The 21,200-nt window shown below is 35.6% G+C and overlaps 1 protein-coding gene and 1 non-coding gene across 2 annotated transcripts in view; both read right to left on the bottom strand.

The window, feature by feature from the left end:
• The window catches only part of RNF13 (ring finger protein 13), a 151,979-nt gene that overhangs the window by 65,800 nt on the left and 64,979 nt on the right, over nucleotides 1–21,200 (bottom strand). The window contains exon 5 of the mRNA XM_004472886.4: nucleotides 2,568–2,655. Coding sequence (XP_004472943.1) covers nucleotides 2,568–2,655 — 88 coding nt within the window. The remainder of the gene's footprint in view (nucleotides 1–2,567; nucleotides 2,656–21,200) is intronic.
• Nucleotides 15,079–15,242, bottom strand: LOC111759010 (U1 spliceosomal RNA). Its single transcript, XR_002793110.1, has one exon. It is a non-coding gene; the product is annotated as a U1 spliceosomal RNA (small nuclear RNA).

Here is a 21,200-nt window from a genome sequence, read left to right as displayed (position 1 = left end):
TAAAGAAAAGACGAGCAGACAGTGATCGCAAACAATGACCTTGGGGGGATAAATAAAATAAAATAAATATCTTTAAAAATGAACATTAAAATTATTCACACTTTTACAAGCCTTTTTTTTTAAGGAAGTACCAGGGTTTGAACCCAGGACCTTGACATGGGAAGCAGATGCTCAACCATGGAGCTACATTTGCTCCCTGATGAGGGTTGTTTTTCTCATTTGTTTGTTTGTTTTTAGGAGGTACCAAGGATCAAATCCAGGACTTTGTACATGAAAAGCAGGCGCTCCACCACTTGAGCTACATCCGCTACCCTATTCACACTTTAGGAGATGTAAATAATGGGCTCGGAAAGATTAAATAACTCTCCCACGGACATAGGCTAGTTTGTATATCAATTAGCCTGGAATAGACCCACATTTCCAGGTTTTGCAGCAGGGAGTTAGTGTTTTCCCCACCACATTCTTCTGCCTTCTGAAGATGAAGAATGTTACTAGCTCGCTATGTCAACCCATCCTGTGTCCTGGATAAAATAAAAACCAAAACATTCCTTGTGGGTAGTGTTAGCAAAGGGATTTTAAAACTTTGTTTGCAGACATAAGAACTTCCTCTCTTAGGAGAACACCTAAAATATTCTTTATTGCTAGGAATGCCTTGAATAGAGGGATAGATACATGTCCCTTTGGACAAATCCATGCTTTCTTTTCCTCTACCAAGTAACAGCAAATTTGAAATGGTAAAGATATTTACAATATCTGGCTCTGGATATATAAAATGTTTAAACACATGCACACACATGCATATGTGCATACACACACACGAGGAACAAAAGATCACAAAAAGTACTGCAATTAATAATAAAGTCAAGAACCAAAATCTGAGCAATTTTTGAAATATAATAAGTTGTTCCAATTTAGGAACAATTTCCATGGCAATAATAGTATTATATGATTATATACTACTTTTAAAATTTTTAAATGGCGCACATACATTCTCCTTAGGACCTAATATGACTACCACAAAAAAAGTTTTATGGTATCACAAAGACAAAACAGGTTAGTTAAAGTGAACTAAATTTCCTGCTTGTAAAATTTTGATTGAAAACACATCAAAAGAGTAATACCAGTTTACAAATACTAACCCCCAAAACATATTTGGTCCTTGAGAAGATCTTGAAAATTTGCTATATTTTGGGCTCAAGTCTTTGGCAAGATACACAGTAATTTGATCTACATTATACTGTGTAATACAAATAGGAACTGAATTTGAATTCAGGTCTATTTCCAAAGTATATGTGATTTCCATTTTGCCACTAATGTATGTATAGGTCACAAAAGTTACTAACCTGAGCCATATCATCTGGGATGACAATTTTTTTTTAAAGGAGGAGATAAGAAGTAGGAGAAGGAGAGGAAGGAAATGTGTCAATTCTGCAGTACCAATAGTCCTACTTTACTTGGTAAATAAACTTCTTTCATCAAGTCCTCTGATTCCCAGCAGAGGTTGTCAAACTGCTCCTGAAATAGTACAACCTCCTAAGAGTACAACATGGATTCTACAATCAATGAAGATTTAATCAGCTGGGAGCTTAAAATAATAAAAATTTAACATATAAAGAAATTAATTAAGGAACTCATTAATGTTTTATGTTTGTAATTTTAGAATTCTGCCTAAGCCTATATTAAGAGTAAGGGAAGAGTTCTTAATAACAACAACAACAAAATACTGTTTTAGACTACAAAAAGAAGAATCTATGATCAAGGAATAAAAAATATTTCCAATTAAGGATGTAGATAAAATCCTAAATATATTCCAATGTCCTTTATCAGTCCATAGCATTATGTCTGCCCTTTGCTTCAAGCTCTTCCTTCCATATATGAATCAATGGAACTTAAGAGAAAAGCTATTATGGTTATGTACTAAAAGAAAAACAAAATATCATGTGATCATTAATGTTGATAATCATCTTAGTCTTAGAAAGGTTTTTATAAAATTCATAGAACCCTAAGTGATAGAAACTAAATTAAGTCAAAGCATATAGCTTAACAATTTGATTAAGGCCTCTTATTTCATTAAAATTGATTCATTTTTCCTATATACTAATATGTAGTATGGAGTAAGCAAAGATATTCCCATTTCAAATAAAAAAACTATTGACATGCTGACGTATATTATGTGACCAATAATCAACTGAAAGCACAAGTATGGGGCTTTGAAATTCCACAAGAATGCAGTAGTTACTTAGTATATCAGCATATCTTAAAATTCAATATTGTAAAATCTCTATCTAAATCACAAAATCCTTCTATGATATTCTTAACTCAGGATTTGGTTTTCACCAAAATATCAATGTCTTCTAAAGTAAAACATATAGGTTCAGAAAAGAATAAGAATTCCACCTCTATTACGAATAAATTCGATTTAAGAGGGTTAAGAATTGGGAATTATCATTCTAGTAAGGAAGAAATTTTGTTTTTTACACAGAAAATGAAAGAAGGGAAATCCTGTTAAGTTTTAGTTTTGAATGATCTGTCAAACAGGAGAGAAGAAAAGTGATACCTGTACTTACTGTCGTTGGATCCCATGCTAATGAGTTCATCAGAATCGACATTGTGAACTATGGCTGCCTTGAATCCCGCTCTCTGTGCATTTAAAACCTGCAAGTTAGAAACCAACTGTGTTATAAAGGGGATCAGTGTGTCAGAAAGTCTCTCAGCTTAAACATAAATCAACAAAAATCTATATTTTCAAATGCTTAATACCATGCCTAACACATAGAAACAAGTCAAATAAAAGCTATTATTACTAGCATGATCATCAATAATTTTCTTTAAAATTCTTTTCTAAAGTTTTGCATGGATTACAAATATCTCCTGCCAGAAGTTGCTTACTCTGGTTCTGCTTATTATTTAAACTTTCCTAAAGTCTATTATCCAAAATAGAGATCTTTGCCCCATAAGTATATGGCTGGATGTGTAGCAAGATTTTCTTACATGAAAGATCTCAAAAGTATCCAATCTTGTTATTATACCTCACTTTAAAAATAATGTTTTAAATAAAAATAAACCCAGACATAAACTACTTATTGTATCACCTTAGGACCACTGATAAAAATGAGGGATATCATTATGTGCCCTTTCATGTTTCTCCCTGTTTGTCATCTCTACCTGCTGAAACCAAGTACTGCAATGGTATATTAAAATGTTCTCATTGTCCTCTTAAAATTGCAGTGTAACTCAGATTTCAGAGCACATGAAACTGGTGTCACTAAAAGTTAATAACTGGAGTGCCTTATATTTTTGGTTGCCTTATAATGGCCACAGAATAGACACTTTCTATGAAAAATAGACCCAGGGCTTTTAATCTAAAGTCCGTGGAAGCTGCACCCCAGAATTCCTCCCATATTGACCTTGGCAGTTAGGCTTGAATAAAGGATCTATGATTTTAAGAATGTATGTAATTTTTGGATTTATTTATATTTTTATATCATTTTGAGCCCCAACAGACACTGAATTAACTGAAAGTTCCTTAAAGGTAATGCTATGTCTTACACCTCTTTTACCCCTAGGCATTACGTATAGAGTGGGTCATCATAAATGTTTCAGTATAGAACAGAACTATAAGAAACAAAGATTAGTCCAATATTGTAATAGATTTTTACCAACTTACTTCCTAGCCTTAGTTTTACTAAACCTCTTGTTTAAAGTCTGGGAAATTGGTATTTAATGAAAAATTCCCATGATAATATTGCTGGTAATCACACAGATTTGACCAATTTCTGACCCTGAAAAAAGGACAACTATACACAATAAAGACCAGATTTGAAACAAGGGTTTATCCTACCTCAACATCAAACTTATATTTCATGAATATGTTCTTATAGGTATAACTTAATTAGGTAATTTTTAAAAGACAAACAGCATTCTGAAGGAAATAAAAATAAAGCAAAGTGTTAAAGTCTTTAAAATTTGGTGAACCATTTACATAACAAACTTTTTATATGATCCACACAACTTGAAATAGATCATTATATTTTTATGTAAAAGAGATAATAAAACCTGGATCTTTCTAATAAATTACATATTGGTTAAGTAAAATGAAATTGGTTAGGGAAAGTTTAGGTAGGCAGTTATTAAGGTTTGAATACTTAACATGCTAAGAAATTCTTGAAATTTACCACCTTATGATCAATGCATCATGCTGTGTCTCAAAATGTATCTTTAATACTTAAACTTTTAAGAAACAAGCAAATTAATGTTTAAAAGAATTTCCATAATGTCTAATATCACATCTGGTTTACTTTTCAGCATTATGATCCAAAGGTCTGATAATTCAATAAAAATAAAACCGGAGTCAAGTTCCCAAGAATTAATACAATGCCATAGTATTCAGACTAATTCTAGACTTGAAAGCTAGATAAGAGGGAAGCGGACTTGGCCCAGTGGTTAGGGCGTCCGTCTACCACATGGGAGGTCCGTGGTTCAAACCCCGGGCCTCCTGGACCCGTGTGGAGCTGGCCCATGCACAGTGCTGATGCGTGCAAGGAGTGCCGCGCCACGCAGGGGTGTACCCTGTGTAGGGAACCCCACGCGCAAGGAGTGTGCCCCGTAAGGAGAGCCGCCCAGCGCGAAAGGAAGTGCAGCCTGCCCAGGAATGGCGCCGCACACACGGAGAGCTGACACAGCAAGATGATGCAACAAAAAGCAACACAGATTCCCATGCCTCTGACAACAACAGAAGTGAACAAAGAACACGCAGCGAATAGACACAGAACAGACAACCGGGATGGGGTGGGGAGAGAAAGAAAGAAAGAAACCTTTTAAAAAAAAAAAAGAAAGAAAGCTAGATAAGAAAAATAAAGCCCATATATTCAACCCCAATCAGGCAAGTTGGCTTTGCAGAGTAAAACGATCTTCTATATTACCTCTGACTCCTCTAAAACGAACCCATAAATACAAGTTGTATTTCTGAAAGAGACAACTGCGTAAATGAATCAGAATAAATGTATCCTATTACTAAAAGGATACAGTAGAAGATTTGAGTGCTTCAAAGAATTAATATTTTGTCTTTATAGGCTCCATAGTACCTATAAAATGGCTTAGCACAGAAAAGGTATTCATTAAATAACACTTGAATGAAGGGATGTATGAAGTGTGTGCTTAATAGTCCATATTATAACAATATAAACACAAAAGCTTAAATTAGGCAGAAAGTTTTTTTTAATTAATTATAATATATCTAGTTCACTGACACAGGAACTACTGCTTTAATGTTGGGAATAATGGTAAGAAAATTAACCAGTAAAAAAACTATTTCAGGGAAGCAGACTTGGCCCATGGATAGGGCGTCTGCGTAACACATGGGAGGTCTACGGTTCAAACCCCAGGCCTCCTTGACCTGGGGCTGGACCATGTGCGGTGCTGATGCGCGCAAGGAGTGCCCTGCACGCAGGGGTGTCCCCCTGAGTAAGGGAGCCCCATGCGCAAGGAGTGCGCCCCATAAGGAGAGCTGCCCAGTGCAAAAGAAAGTGCAGCCTGCCCAAGAATGGAGCCGCACACATGGAAAGCTGACACAACAAGGTGACGCAATAAGAAGAAACACAGATTCCCGGTGCCACTGATAAGGATAGAAGCGGTCACAGCAGAACACACAGCGAATAGACACAGAGAGCAGACACCGGGGGGGAGGAAATGGGAGAGAAATAAAAAATAAAATAAAATAAAATAAAAAATATTTCACAGAATGTTTTGCAGCCATGAAAGGAAAAGTTGATAATCAGGTTGCCTATGAGTGCATATTTTATTTTTGGGTGGACCTTTTAAATCCAACTAAAATTGAGAGAACACCAACACTACCCTGCCCCAGTCTCTTCCCCATAGACATTACTGCTTTCCAAGGGAACAAAAACAAAAAAATCTCTTAAGAAGGATATTATAATTTTGAAACCTCTTTTATTACTTATGTATTTATTATTAATTCATTGTATTACAATAATGATATAGACTTCACTTAGCTTTTATTTAAACGAAAGTTTACTTAGTAGGGGCTACTATTATTTTATCTGATGCTTAACGACCATTTTAACTGTTCCCAAAAGCTAATTAAGCAACTAAGAAGAAATGCTTCTTTCACACATCCAAAAAGCAACTGTTTCCAGAGACTCAATTTAAGAAATACAATTTCTTATCAATATCAAACCTGTTCTCTGCTAATATTAGACTTAAGTTTTTAAATTCTTTTTAAAGTCAACTGGTCACTGTAATGACATCCATTTAACTTGTTTTCCTACAGAAGTATACATATGAGAGCAAAGATGCAATGTATACAAAGAAAGATAGTCTCAGGAACCATAATAAAGAGTAAAAAGTATACTTGAATTCAACATGTATTTGTTGAATCTAAATAATAAGTAAAGTATTATGTACTGGGTACAATGCAGAACGCAAAGGTGAATCAGAAACAGTCATCACCCTCAAGGGGATCACAACACTCACGGATATCCAAACCAGTCAGGTGTTTGCTGTGCACTTGCTCATGCTATCATCTTTGCTTGGAATGGGCTTTGTCTTCTGAATGCCTATCTAGCCTCCCAAGTTCCATCATTTTCATGAGGCCTACTGTGACCCCACAAGCTGTTCCACATGCTGTCCCCAACTACCCACATGAACTGCTCCCCATTTAGCATATTTATATTGATTTGTTTACATTTTTTAAAAGCTCTTTGTGCCTCACTGATGAATGGGGAAGTTGATGTGGGAGGGGGGGCATTAAGAGGTGGGGAGTGGGGTATATGGGAACCTCTTATGTTTTTTGTTTGATTTTTAAAGATTTATTTATTTATTTATTTATTTCTCTCCCCTCCCCCTACACCCTGGTTGTCTGTTCTCTGTGTCTATTTGCTGCGTTTTCTTGGTCTGCTTCTGTTGTTGTCAGCGGCAACGGGAATCTGTGCTTCTTTCAGTTGTGTCATTTTGTTGTGTCAGCTCTATGTGTGTGTGGCACCATTCCTGGGCAGGCTGCACTTTCTTTCACGCTGGGCAGCTCTCCTTATGGGGCACACTCCTTGCGCATGGGGCTCCCCTACGCGGGGGACACCCCTGTGTGGCAGGGCACTCCTTGTGCACATCAGCACTGCACATGGGCCAGCTCCACACGGGTCAAGGAGGCCCGGGGTTTGAACCACGGACCTCCCATGTGATAGACGGACGACCTAACCACTGGGCCAAGTCCGCCGCCCTCTTATGTTTTTTAATGTAACGTTTTGTGTGATCTATTAATCTTTTAAAATAATAATATATTTTTAAAAAAGGTAGTGATCCATAAAAAATAAATAAAAACAAATAAGCTCTTATATGGTGCCTAATGTTATACTTATGTATACATGTACTATTCCATATCCAGGGCCTTCAGGGGATCCTTAAATCTCTTTAAATCTGTCTATGTGTGTTCAATTCTGGTAAAAAGAGCCAACATAATCACGAATTTTACAATGGCTTTCTGATTCCAAAATTATTAAAGAACCATTAAAATAAATGAATGAATTTATAACAATCTGCTACATCTGTAACTAAATCTAGGCATTAGGTTTTTAAAACTGTACCACTCAAATGAGGAGAAATGTTTCTCATACATCAAAAAAGCAACTGTTCCCTAAAAACAATATATACTTATATCTAAACTATTCCCTGCCAACAAAATAAAATTCCTAAAATAGAAAAATTAGGAAACCATTAAAATAAGAAGGAATCTTTCAAGTACAAGTGTGAATCAGAAAAATAAAAACATGTTTTCAAAAATTTAACGAATATGAAGGCTTCCCCCAAGGTTTTTGTTGTTATTGATTTTAAAATAAAGAAATGAAATGAAATCTAGAAACACATTAACATATGGTCCAAGGGGCTTATGAACACAAACAAGGAAAATCTATCCATATTTACGAACTATAAAATTCATGTGTCAGTCAAATTAAATCACATTTTCAACCAAGCAGCAGCTGGTATTTTTAAGAACACATAAGTCAGAAATAACCCTAAATCATTTTGTAGGCATGTACAATGTTTCATTTTATAAAATGCAACCTCAAACACATGATGTGAGATGGAAGCAAGAAACTCAAAGATTGATGAATAAAAAGCATGCAGTGTGAACAAATCTAAACCCATGGCAACCATCAAAACTGCAAGTATATTACAAAGTTCTCTGAATTATACTGCCAACCTGCTTTTTCAAAAAAATTTTTCCATTGTATTTATTTATTTTTTTAAAGGAGGTACCAGGGATTGAACCCAGGACCTCATACATGGGAAGCAGACGCTCAACCACTGAGCTACATCTGCTCCTCCAAGATGCTCTTTTAAGGAGACTGATCAGTTATTAGTTCAAATTGAGGTAAATGCACTGAATATTTTACATCTAATTAACAAATTAAATGACTAAATTATATAGACCTGGTGGCATCTAACCAAGAGTTTTAAAGAAACAGGGGAATCTGGCTTGTTGTTACAAATAGCCACAAAGTCAGAAGATAGCAAATTGCAATGGAACAACCTTCTCTGAGGTTCTAATAGGAACCTTGGAAAAGACACAATAGCTCATCTTATTTCCAGACTGAACTAATTAGTAATACTGACATTAATAAAACAATCGTTATAAAAAGAAAAATCACTGCATTGTCAAATGATCATGAATAGAGATCTTTTAAGGGACATATAAGCATGAGGAACTGGGGGAAATTGATGATGTAATATAATTAACAAGACTCCAGACCAAAAGCTATATGAATAAAAGAAGCTTCTATGTATGAGGCTTGACACATACATTGTCTCTAGTACTCAACACAACTCTATGACGAAGATATTCTTACCTGTATTTTAGAAATGAGAAAAGAGGGGTAATGAAACTGTCCTCAAGTCACATTTATGCAGAGTGAGATTTAACCACAACTTTATTTAATTGGATAGAGAACACAGAGTTTCCCAACAGACCAGAATGAGACCCAGGATCACTAACCTCATTCAACATTTTACAAATGTCTAGAAAGTGGTGAGACTCAGACAATATTAATCTTAGAATCTTGTGGGAAAAATAAAACTTATGCATAGCAACATAAGAATACAAGCCAGAATACAAGATGAAAAGTATTAAAATATTGTGAAAGCTCGCATAGAAACTTAACAGGAAAAAAGCTGTGAGCTGAACTATACATGGCAGATTTTACAGGACTTAATTCACACCTTAACAAGGAAATGAGGGTGAACAGTAGAAAGAGGTGGGGGAAATTTTTCACGTGGGAGGAAGAGAAAAATAAGACAAAGGTAAGATCTAGCAGGACATATTAAAAACAAAACAAAACAATACAACACAATCAACAAAGTAGCCTGGCTAAATAAAGAAAAGGGTTACTGAGAGGCAGAACAGCAGAATGATTGATTTAAATACTGCCTGGGCCATATACAGCAACATAAACTTAGGCAAGTAACTTCTATAAATAAGTATAGTAATATACCCAAATTACAGGGTTGTTCTGAGAATTCAATGATTTAATATATGTACAACACTTAAAACAGGGCTTAGACAGTGCCTAGAAAACACTAAATAACTGTTAATATAAAAGCCAAAAAAAACCCAAAACTGTTAGTAATTATTGTCATTGCTATAGGTTTTATCATTGCTGTTGTAGAGTCAGATGTTAGAGGAGGTAGCAAAAAAAGAGACAGATTATGCAGTACTTTGAAGATCATAAAGATAAGTAGAGTTGGGGCTCTCTCTGTCAAGGATTCACAGCAGGCAATTGAATAAGAGATTGCTAAGGGTAAAAGCAATGTTTTAGAACAACCTGGTAATGGTTATATTTGATTGGAGAGGAGAGACTGAAGATTCAGAAATATTTTGGAAGCTGTTATGTCAAGGCAGGATAATAGGAATGATGTGAAAAATATTATCTTTTATTCTTTTCCATATCAAATTTTTTAACCTAGGGAACTTGGAAAATGCCCTTGGCCAAAAAATGAGAAATGTGGCAGCGGACTTGGCCCAGTGGTTAGGGCGTCCGTCTACCACATGGGAGGTCCACGGTTCAAACCCCGTGCCTCCTTGACCCGTGTGGAGCTGGCCCATGCGCAGTGCTGAGGTGCGCAAGGAGCGCCCTGCCACAAGGGAGTGCCCCCCAAGTAGGGGAGCCCCACTCGCAAGGAGTGAGCCCCATAAGGAGAGCCCGCTCAGCGCGAAAGAAAGTGCAGCCTGCCCAGGAATGGTGCTACACACACGGAAAGTTGACACAAGAGGACGCAACAAAAAGAAATACAGATTCCTGTTGCCACTGACAACAACAGAAGCAGACAAAGAAGACAAAGCAAACAGACACAGAGAACAGAGAACTGGGGTGGGGGGAGGGGAGAGAAATAAATAAATCTTTTTTTAAAAAAAGAGAAATGTGAGCAACAGAAATTGTTTTGACAGGGAAAAAGAAGGGACTGATTTTGAGCACACTAAATTTGAAAGGCAACAAGGTTTTATAAACAGATTTCCTAGGTGGGTAGAACACAACAGATCGGGACTTGAGAAAAAATTTAGAGATCTAAATCAGATCAAACTCAGCAAATTAATTCATTTATTCATTCAACAACTACGTGGAATAAATCCAGTCCTTTCCTGTTAGAAATAACTAAACAAACTTCTCATAAAACACAATCCATTCACTTTTTTTTTTTTACATTCCCTATAGTCTTTAACCCCCTTTAATATCAATATGTAAGTGTACTTTGCTTTTCCTCTGGGATGAATCAATACAAATGAGCAGCACTGTATACAGTCTAGGCTGTACAGCCTGCAGAATAGAAAAAATGCAACAGAAGAGTATTCTCCCGGTAAAAAAGAACCTTGAAAAGAAACTGATTATTTTATCAGACAGCAGGATGGATGCTCCTATAAAATCATACACACTTAGAACAAGAACATTTCTTATTTCAAATGCAAATCTGCTTTCCAAATTCTAAAACCTTTATCTGAATTATAAGGTTGTTGTTCTCTTGCATGGAGAACCATTTATAGTAACAGTGAAAAGTCACATTCAAAACCAGGATTACTTCAGACAGGTGATATTCTATGATCACGCATCTTTCATTCTTCTGCAGATGCCCAGTATTTCTGAGAACATCTGTCTTCAGATGGTACGCAAAAGGCATTTGATTCAGAAAAGTACTCATTTTAAATATGCTCCCTTCTAATATTAATGATAATAAAACCAAGTATAGTTCATTATTTCAACACTTTCATTAGAAGGATAAAAAAAGTAATTTCTAACCAGGAAGCTGAAAGAGTATACTGAAATATGTCAGACTATAATACTTGCAGAATAAAAATGTGTGTATTTTAGAGGAAATTTTCAGTGATAAGTCATAGTTTTATTTACTAAAACAAATAAAGTAATAAGAATAGAAGTAGAAAAGTATAATAAATACTAGGGAGATCCATTCTGACCTAGGTATAAAAATAAAAATGCACCTGCCTAACAATGTCTTTTGAGCATTTAACCACTAGAAAGAGACTGACTAAATGTTCTTGATCTCCCATTTATAGTCAGTGACTTTAAAGCATCTTTATATTCTCTTTGCTTCTAATCTGCCTTCCTGCCCAAGAATGAACTGGGTTCATATTTTAAATTGATATTTTAAAAAATATTTACTATTAATAGTGTTATCTATGAAAAAACTACAGCTAACATTGTATTTACTGATGAGAGATAGAATGCTTTTTCCTTAAAAACAGGAACAAGATAAAAACATTCAGTCTCATACCTTTATTCATCACTAAAGATTTTAGTCAACATTTTAAGGCGGAAAAGGGAAAGAGGAGTGAAGGTCAAGAGAGGGGCATATGGATTAGAAAAAAGTAAAACTATTTATTGCAAATTGACGTAATCATCTACTTAGATGAATCTACAAAAAAATTACTAGAACAATTGTATTTAGAATTCTATATCCAGCTAAACTCTCCTTCAAAAATGGAGAAATTCAAACATTTCCAGATCAAACAAAAATTAAGAAATTGTCACTAGTACACCAGCCTTACATGACATATTAAAGGGAATCTGTCAAGCTGAAAGAAATGGACAGTAAACAATAACTTGAATCCACATAAAGCAATAAAAATCATTAGTAAATATAAGACCTAGGCATTATGAAAGACAGTATTGTGGAATGAGTTGCTATATAGGGCATCATGGGAACACAGGCTCAGGCACAACAGACACTCCCACTTTATTACTTATACGGCATAAAAAGAGCAGGGGGAAAGATCCCACCATCGCCAGTCCTCTGGGGAGGCCAACTGCTTGGGTTAGGTCAGTGGGTGGCAACAATGCACATACCACTTCATGTTGGAGATAAGAGTCCAACTGTGGCTGGTCCCCTGGAGATCCCAACTTATTGGCAGCGCCACAGGCTTCACTTCACATCAGAGACAAAGGACACTTGCACTGCTTGAGTGGTGGTCTTTACAAACTTTAGGAGGAGGGGATCCTGCCAATGAGCAACCTTTGTGCTCTGTCAAGCATCCAGGGCCGATTAAAATTTAACATTTCCCCCATCTGCCTGTGGTCTCTTGGAAAATAAAAATATACTGAATACCTGCAGGCAAATATGTGCAAATGGAAACATACCAAACACCTTCATGTGAATAAGCTAGGGGAGAAAAAGAGGGAGGATTGACAAGGGCTGGAAACAGAGGTTCCGTGTATCCATGATTTCTCCAAGGATAAAAACATTTCTGTTTCTAATTCTTTTCTTCTCCTATGTTTTTTGAAAGACAATCACATTAAGCAATATGTTATGAACCTGTAACTTATACAGTTACAATTTGTATGAAAACAATATTAAAGTAGTAAAATAGAGAAGGAAAGGAACAGAGATACATTGGAGCAAAGTTTTTATATACTCCGGAAATTGAGTTAATATCAATCAGAAAAAGGTAAATTAAGATACTCACTATAATATCCACAGCAAACACTATAAAAATAACTAAAAAAAAAAAAGTAGAGAAAAACAAAGAAATAAAAAGTTACACCAGAAAACATCTCTTTAACATAAAAGAAGGAATTAAGAAAAAAGGATAAGAAAGACATTTAGACATACAGAAAATAGTAAAGTGGCAGATATAAGCCCCCTTCATGGATCCCTGATTAAAATACAAAGCATATAAGTGGTAAAAAGTACAAATAAAAAAGTAGGGGGACAGAGAGGTAAAAGAAAAGTATATATGCATGCTATTGAAGTTAAGTTGGTATCAAACCAAATATGATTATTATATATTAAGGATGTTAATTTTAACCCCATGGTAACCACAGGGAAAAAGGATGAAAAATATATCCTGGTAGAAATGAGAAGGCACTCAGTATGGTACAACATAAAAAATCAAATACATATAAGAAGGCATTAAGGTAATAAGGGACAAAACAGGTATAAGACCAAAAAAAGATAAATGGCAATATGTCAGAAGAAAGTCCTGTATTTATCAGTGCTGACCTTAATAGATTAAACTCTCCAGTCAAATTGCAGTTTGGCGAATGGATAAAAAAAATATGACCTAACTATGCTGTCTGCAAAAGACTCACCTTAAACTCAAAGACACAAATAGGTTGAGAGTGAAAGGATGGGAAAAAAACATACCCTGCAAGTAGGAGTCAAAAGAGAGGTGGGGAGCTAAGCTAATATCAGATAAAATAGACTTTATGTCAAAAAAAGTTAGGAGGGACAAGCATGGTTATTATATACTAATAATGGGGATGAACCAAAAAGAAGATGCAAGAATTATAAATATATATTCACCAAAATACAGTCCAAAATATATGAAGTAGGGAAGTGGACTCGGCCCAATGGATAGGGCGTCCGCAAACCACATGGGAGGTCTGCGGTCCAAGCCTCGGGCCTCCTTGACCCGTGTGGAGCTGGCCCACGTGAAGTGCTAATGCGCGCAAGGAGTGCCCTGCCACGCAGGGGTGTCCCCCGCGTAGGGGAGCCCCACGCGCAAGGAATGCACCCCGTAAGGAGAGCCGCCCAGTGCGAAAGAAACTGCAGCCTGCCCAGGAATGGTGCCACACACATGTAGAGCTGACACAGCAAGATGACGCAACAAAAAGAAACACAGACTCCCGGTGCCACTGATAAGGATAGAAGCGGTCACAGAAGAACACAAGGTGAATGGAAACAGAGAGCAGACAATGGCGGGGGGGGGAGGGGGGGGCGGGGTTGGGAGGGGAAGGGGAGAGAAATAAAAAATAAATCTTTAAAAAACAACAACAACAAAATATATGAAGTAAATACTGACAGATTTGAATGGGGAAATTAAGAGTTCTATATTAATAGTAGGAGACATTAACAAACTACTCTCAATAATGGACATTACATCTAGTCAGAAGATGAACAAGAAATACAAGACTTGAATGGTACTCTAAAACCAACTATACCAAACAGACATGTAATAAATATCATTCTCCAGGAGAGACCATATGTTATGTCACAAAACAAGTCTCAATAAATTAAAAAACACTGAACTCATACAATGCATATTTTCTGACAACAATGGAGCTAGAAATCAGTAACAGACAAATGGGAAGCAGTTGTGGCTCAACTGATAGAGCATCCACCTACCATATGGAGGGTCCAGGGTTCTATACCCAAGGGCCTCCTGACCCATGTGGTGAGCTGGCCCATGTGCAGTGCTGACGAGAACAAGGAGTGCCGTGCCACACAGTGGTGTCCCCCGTGTAGGGGAGTCCCACATGCAAGGAGTGCACCCCACAAGGAGAGCCGGAAAAAGCGCAGCCCACCCAAGAGTGGTGCCCCACACATGAAGAGCTGACGCAGCAAGATGATACAACAAAAAAGCAACATTGTTTCCCGGTGCCGCATGACAAGAATGCAAGTGGACACAAAAGAACACACAGTGAATGGACACAGAGAGCAGACAACAGGGGGAAAAGGGAGAGAAATAAATAAAATAAAGCTTTTAAAAATAAATAACAGAGAGATGAAAAATTCACAAATATTTGGAAATTAAACAACATACTTTTTTTTTTTTTTTTTAAGAGGAGAGCACAAACACAGTCCCCCACTATCACAGATTACGCAGTCGAGTTTCCCACATTTGGGGAAATTGCAGGGGTCAGCACATCTGGAGTGTAATGGATAAGCCTCGCCCTGGGAAAACCACCTCCGTGATCATGGTCTCTCCCCTGCCAGGTAAGTATAAACAACATACTTTTAAACAACCAGTGGGTTAAAGAGGAAATTAGAGGCAAAATAAGGAAATACCTTGAGGCAAATGAAAATGGAAATACAACTGACAAAAAATTATAAGATGCAGTAAAGGCAGTGCTATAGTTTGATAGAAAGTAGTAATTATCAATATTAAATTTCCTATATTGTACAGTTTTAAGAGAAGGCTATTTATTGTCTGAAAGATATTCAATATGACATAAAAGCTGAGGCTTATTTTAAAATAGTTTAAGGTAGTATAAGACAAAACACTTGGGAGTTACTAACAATGCATTAATTTATCAGGATGCCTTTTATCTACGTTGTTACATAAGGCCACATACATGCTTGAGTTTTCAGGGCATTTTCTTTTTTTATAGCCAGGAATGTACTTGACAACCTTTAAACATTTTATTTAGCCCATTTCCACATAATTAACATTAAGTAGAATAATCTTCAACTGCCATGATTTATTAATAAAGTGATATAAGTATGGATTAATTTCATCATGCCCTCAAAAAAATAATTTTAAAATCTTGCTTCAATTAAAGATAAATGAAACCACAATACTAGAAAATTAAAACTGCAGTAATTTATATTTTTTGTGTATTAACTTAAACATTAATGAAAGATCCTTTTTGCAAGATTCTTGGAAAACCTTGGAAAAACTGAGGTTAAATAACAGAGCATTTTGAATGCCAGACTTTGTTTCTTTAGGAAAGGAAAGGAACCATCTTGTTAATTTAGTATATATCTAAAGCCTAGAAGAACATTTTATTATTAACACTAGTTTAACAGTGGTAGTACTGGCACATGCAGAGCCATATAGACCAATGCAATTGAATTAAGAGCACAGAAATGAGCCCATGCATCTATAGACAGTTGATTTTTGGTAAGGGGATCAAGTCCACTCAATGAAGAAAGAACAGGCTCTTCAACAAATGCTGCTGGAATGAGGATATTCCATGCAAAAGAAGGAACTTGTACTCCTATCTCAAACCATATACAAAAATTAACTCAAAATGGATCAATGACCTAAATTTAAGAACTAAAACCATAAAACTATGAGGAAAGCATAGAAAATATATGTAGGACCATATATTAGGCAATGGATACTTAGACTTTACACCTTTAAAAGCATGAACAACAAAAGAAAATATAGCTAAATCACACTTCATCAAAATTTAAAACTTTTATGCATCAAAGGACTTTACCAAATGTGATGGCTAGGTGCTTTGTATCCCAGAGAAAACATGTTCTTAAACTTAATCTATTCCTGTAGGTATAGACACATTATAGATTAGATCTCTTCAAGATGTAACTTCAATTAAGGTGTGGTCCAAATGAATCAGGCTGGGCTTTAATCTGGATTACTGGAGTCCTTTATAAACTGAGTGAAAGTCAGAGAAAAGGCCAAGGGAAGGAGCTGGAAGTCGGTGGAACCCACAAAGCCATAAAGAGGTCAGTCTGGGCACTGCCATATGACAGAAAAGCCAAGGACCAAAGATCACTGACAGCTAGCCCTGGACCACCACAGTCTTCTAGGAGAAAGCAATGCCTTGCTGACACCTTAATTTGGGACTTCTCTTAATCTCAAAACTGTGAGCCAATAAATTCCCATTGTTTAAGCAACCATTGCATGCCATCTACTTTTTTTTTTTTTTTAGTTTACTTTTTTTGTTGTGTTTTTTATTTTTAAATTTCTACATGCCGTTTACTTTAGCAGCCAAAGCCAAAACACAAAGAAACTGAAAAGACAATCTTCAGTTTGGAGAAAACATTTGGAAACCATATGTCTGGTAAGTGTTTAATATTCAGACTACATGAAGAATTCCTACAACACAACTGCAAAAAGACAAACAACCCAATTTAAAAATAGGCAAAAGATTTGAATAGAAATTTCTCTAAAAAAGATATGCAAATACAAGTTTAACATGACCTGTTAATGGAATAAAATCTAAAGTCAAGAATTTATCTAATAAAGTCTTTAATGAAGTCTGACTAAAGTAAAGCAATATATCAGAAAGTAACAGGTCTCTCTTAAGCCAAATGGTAAATACAGTTTAAATATTACCATTGTTTAAACTGTACAAATAGGAAGATGGGAGGTATACGGGCACCTCTTTTGTTTTTTAATGTAACATTTTTTGGGATGTATGAATCTTCAAATACAATTTACAAAAATGCTGGGGGGGAGTAGGTTAAATGGGACCTTCTTATGTTTTTTAATGTAACATTCTTTGTGATCTATTTAATTTTAAAAAGTGTAAAAAAATAAAAATAAACTGTACAAATGTACATTATAAATACTTGTTCTGGTATGCTAGTTTCAGAACAGAAAATGGTATAAAAGAAAAGAAAAGAAAACACAGCATATCACAGATACTGGGTGATTTTGGAACCCAGTTTCTTCTAACCATCCTGGCTACCCACTGGTTTTAGCAGTTCTAGCAATCTGAAACAAATGGAGCTTTAATTACTGTCCAGCCTATATTTACCTGGTCCTCCATGGATTCCCTGTGGAAAACCCAGCCTAATTCTGCAACTAAATCTTTTGAAATACCAACTAAAAAAATTCCCTGGGAAACTGATTTTCTTTTCTTTTAGAATTATCAACAAAAACCAGCAGTAATTCAAATATCAGTCTGGTCACAAACTACTCTTTCTCTCAACTTAGATGTCTAACGTAAGTGAAAAAGTTATTTTCCTTTAAAGATAAGGAAAGGAAATGAAGTAAAGAAAGAATGGGAGATTTGGAAAATAAAGATATTTCTTAAAACCTGGCTATGATCTTCCTTTTCATTCCAAAGAAGAATTTAAGAAGTAGAATCTTTTTCTCAGGTGATCAAGGCAAGAGTTGGGCATGGAGCAAGAGAGGATTTAAATATGAATGTAGATGTTAATTCTATTTAGAGGATAAAAATTCCTGAGAATGCTACAGTAGGGAATAATCAGCTATTGAAATAACACCCAGAATTTTAACAAGCAATCCTGCCAATGTTAAATATCACTCCAACACTATTCTTTTCTACACACTATTTTAAGATCACTGCAGACCATGCTAAGAAGATCTACTCCAGAGAAGAAAGTAGTAGGTGCTAAGGACATTTCGACCATCGTTAGTAGGATTTAGGTGACATAAGCCACCTTTCTTTCTTTAGATTTGCCTTTCCTCCTTGCCTAGATAATCTTCATTTTAGTATATGTGAGAAATTTGAATACCTTTATTTTAATACATTTTACTGGTTAGCTCTAAAATAAAGTATGTAGAAAAGTATGTAGCCTAGAATTCTGAAGTCTATGGTGAAATGAGGTCAATGTAAACATTTTTGAACTAAAAGACTGTGTGGGGAAAAAGGCATATAAATAAGGTTTAGCAGCATTACATTACTTCATTAGGTTAGGGCAAAGGTTTTTCAACTTTTTCTTTGTTCTCCTAATAAAAGAGGGAAATTTTGATTTGTTATTTTAGTATTGAATAAATTTGTGTATAAAGGACGCTAATCACTAAAATGCAAGTATGTTTATCAATTTAAGAATGGGAGAAAGAAAAAAGATGGATCCATGAATAAAGAAATATTAGTACAGGGAATTGGAATTGGCCCAGTGGTTAGGGCATCCGTCTACCACATGGTAGGTCTGCAGTTCAAACCCCGGGCCTCCTTGACCTGTGTGGAGCTGGCCCATGCGCAGCGCGCAAGGAGTGCCCTGCCACACAGGGTGTCCCCTGTGTAGGGGAGCCCCATGAGCAAGGAGTGCACCCCGTAAGGGGAGCCGCCCAGCACGAAAGAAAGTGCAGTGTGCCCAAGAATGGCGCTGCACACACGGAGAGCTGACACAACAAGATGATGCAACAAAAAGAAACACAGATTTCCGGTGCCACTGGTAAGGATAGAAGCAGTCACAGAAGAACACACAGTGAATGGACACAGAGAGCAGACAACTGGGGGCGGGGGGGAGAAGGGGAGAGAAATAAAAAATAAATCTTTAAAAGAAAAAAGTACTACATATTGTATGATTCCATTTATATAGAAATTAGATTAGTGGTAATGTAGGGCTGGGGAAGGACTGCTAAGCGGAGTGGAATTTTTCTTTCTGGAATAATGAAATTGTTCTAAAATTTTTTGTGGTGATGAATGTACAACCTTATGTGTGATTATATATTTTGGATAGATCATATGTTATATAAATATGTCTCAATAAAACTGCTTAAAAATAAGTAATTGTACAAGATTAGCCAGAAATACCAGCGATGTACAGCAGGGGAAGCATAGTGAGATTGAGAGGTGAAGAATTTTGCCTGTATTTTATTATTATTATTGAAATAACAAAAATGCTCTAATAATGATTAAAGTGATGAATGCACAACAACATGATTATACCAAATACCACTGAATGTACACTTTGGATAAATTATATACTTTATTAATATGTACCAATAAAACTGATTTGTTTAAAAAAATAATAGACCAACCCTACTTTTTTCAAAAATAATCATTAAACCCTAAGACAGTAATAAAATTGACAGAAGCTCATGCATTGTAACATCTCTGTTTATCAAGCTTCCTTAGAGTCCAGTTAAAATACAAATTGACTACTTTAAGAAATTGTTGACTTACCATTATAACCACGTGGTAGAAATATCTTGGACTTCAATGACAATATACAAACTCTGATAACTAGTCTTTACTTGGAAACACAGAAATTTGTTATGAAAAGTTCTATTTTAAGTAATTATTTTATTTTAATGTTCTTTTAATAGTCAAGTATTTACACCAATTAAAAATTACACAATGTCATATTTCCCACTGGGATACCAAATCAAGCTTTCTGAGAAATCTATGCCTCAGAATGCTACAAAGTCACTTTTCTAGTTAAAAGACTTAATATAGTCCTGATATATTTACCAAAAAGCCAAAAATATTTTTTAACCTCAAATATTTACCAAAAACTAACATTCCAAACAATTATATTTTGTCATAGTAGAGAACAGGACTACACAAAGACAAAATAATATTGTTGGCTTTTCTGCTAAAGAGCTGTATTTTTCAAATGACAGATACATTTTTTGTCAGTGTAAGTAAAAGTGACTGTTTTCAGCATAAGCATCTGGCTTATAACCAATAGTTCCTCTTACTGGCCTTTGGATACTCCATATAGCCAAATACTGATTCTGAGTATAGGTTTAATTTTTATCTCTTCAAACCAAGATAGATTAAAAAGCTCACATGTGCTTCTGTTAACAGAAGATAAAAAATTAAAACAGTATTCTCTTTATTTTAGAACTCTACTAACAATGTATTTCCCAACTCCCCAAGAACTGTTAATTGCATTTCTATTGTCTTAATGGCTTATCTCAGAGTCACAAATCACTTGGGATGGTTTGTGTGGAGAAACCCTGCCATTTTCTTTGTTGTAGCAACACTACTTCCACTTAATCTTTTACTTTTAACAAAGAGATAAGAAAAGCATAGGTTTCATTAATTGTAGTACAATATCCATCTACACAATATCTAAAGGCAAGAAATGCAAAAGGTAAATCCAGAAATACCCAACACCATTAATACTCTGAATTGTCTTATTAAATGTTTATTCCTCACTTCTTTTCTCTTTTCCTGTTTATAATGGAAAGGGTTCCTTTCTCAAAGGAAAGCTTGGAAGATTGAGCCAATTCTCCTAGTCTGGCATAATCTGGGTGTCACATTGGCTAGGAGACATGGCAAAAGAAATGACCTCCTAGCCAACTGCAGCATTATGTATGGTGCTTAATTAAACTTTTCTCAGTATTCAGTCCCAAAGAACTACATAAGGAATAAGGAAAGTCATTTTTCTATTTTCTGAAGTAAACATAATACTTGGAAATACATAAATGGAAACATTATTGGTTATCTACAAAGAGCTATTTATTTGCAATTCATAAAAGAAGTAATGTACATATTGTAAATGATCAG

This window comes from Dasypus novemcinctus, chromosome 4 (genome assembly GCF_030445035.2).
Source record: "Dasypus novemcinctus isolate mDasNov1 chromosome 4, mDasNov1.1.hap2, whole genome shotgun sequence".
NCBI lineage: Eukaryota > Metazoa > Chordata > Mammalia > Cingulata > Dasypodidae > Dasypus > Dasypus novemcinctus.
Note: the sequence above shows the minus strand (reverse complement) of the source record. Positions and strands in the feature narration are given on the sequence as shown.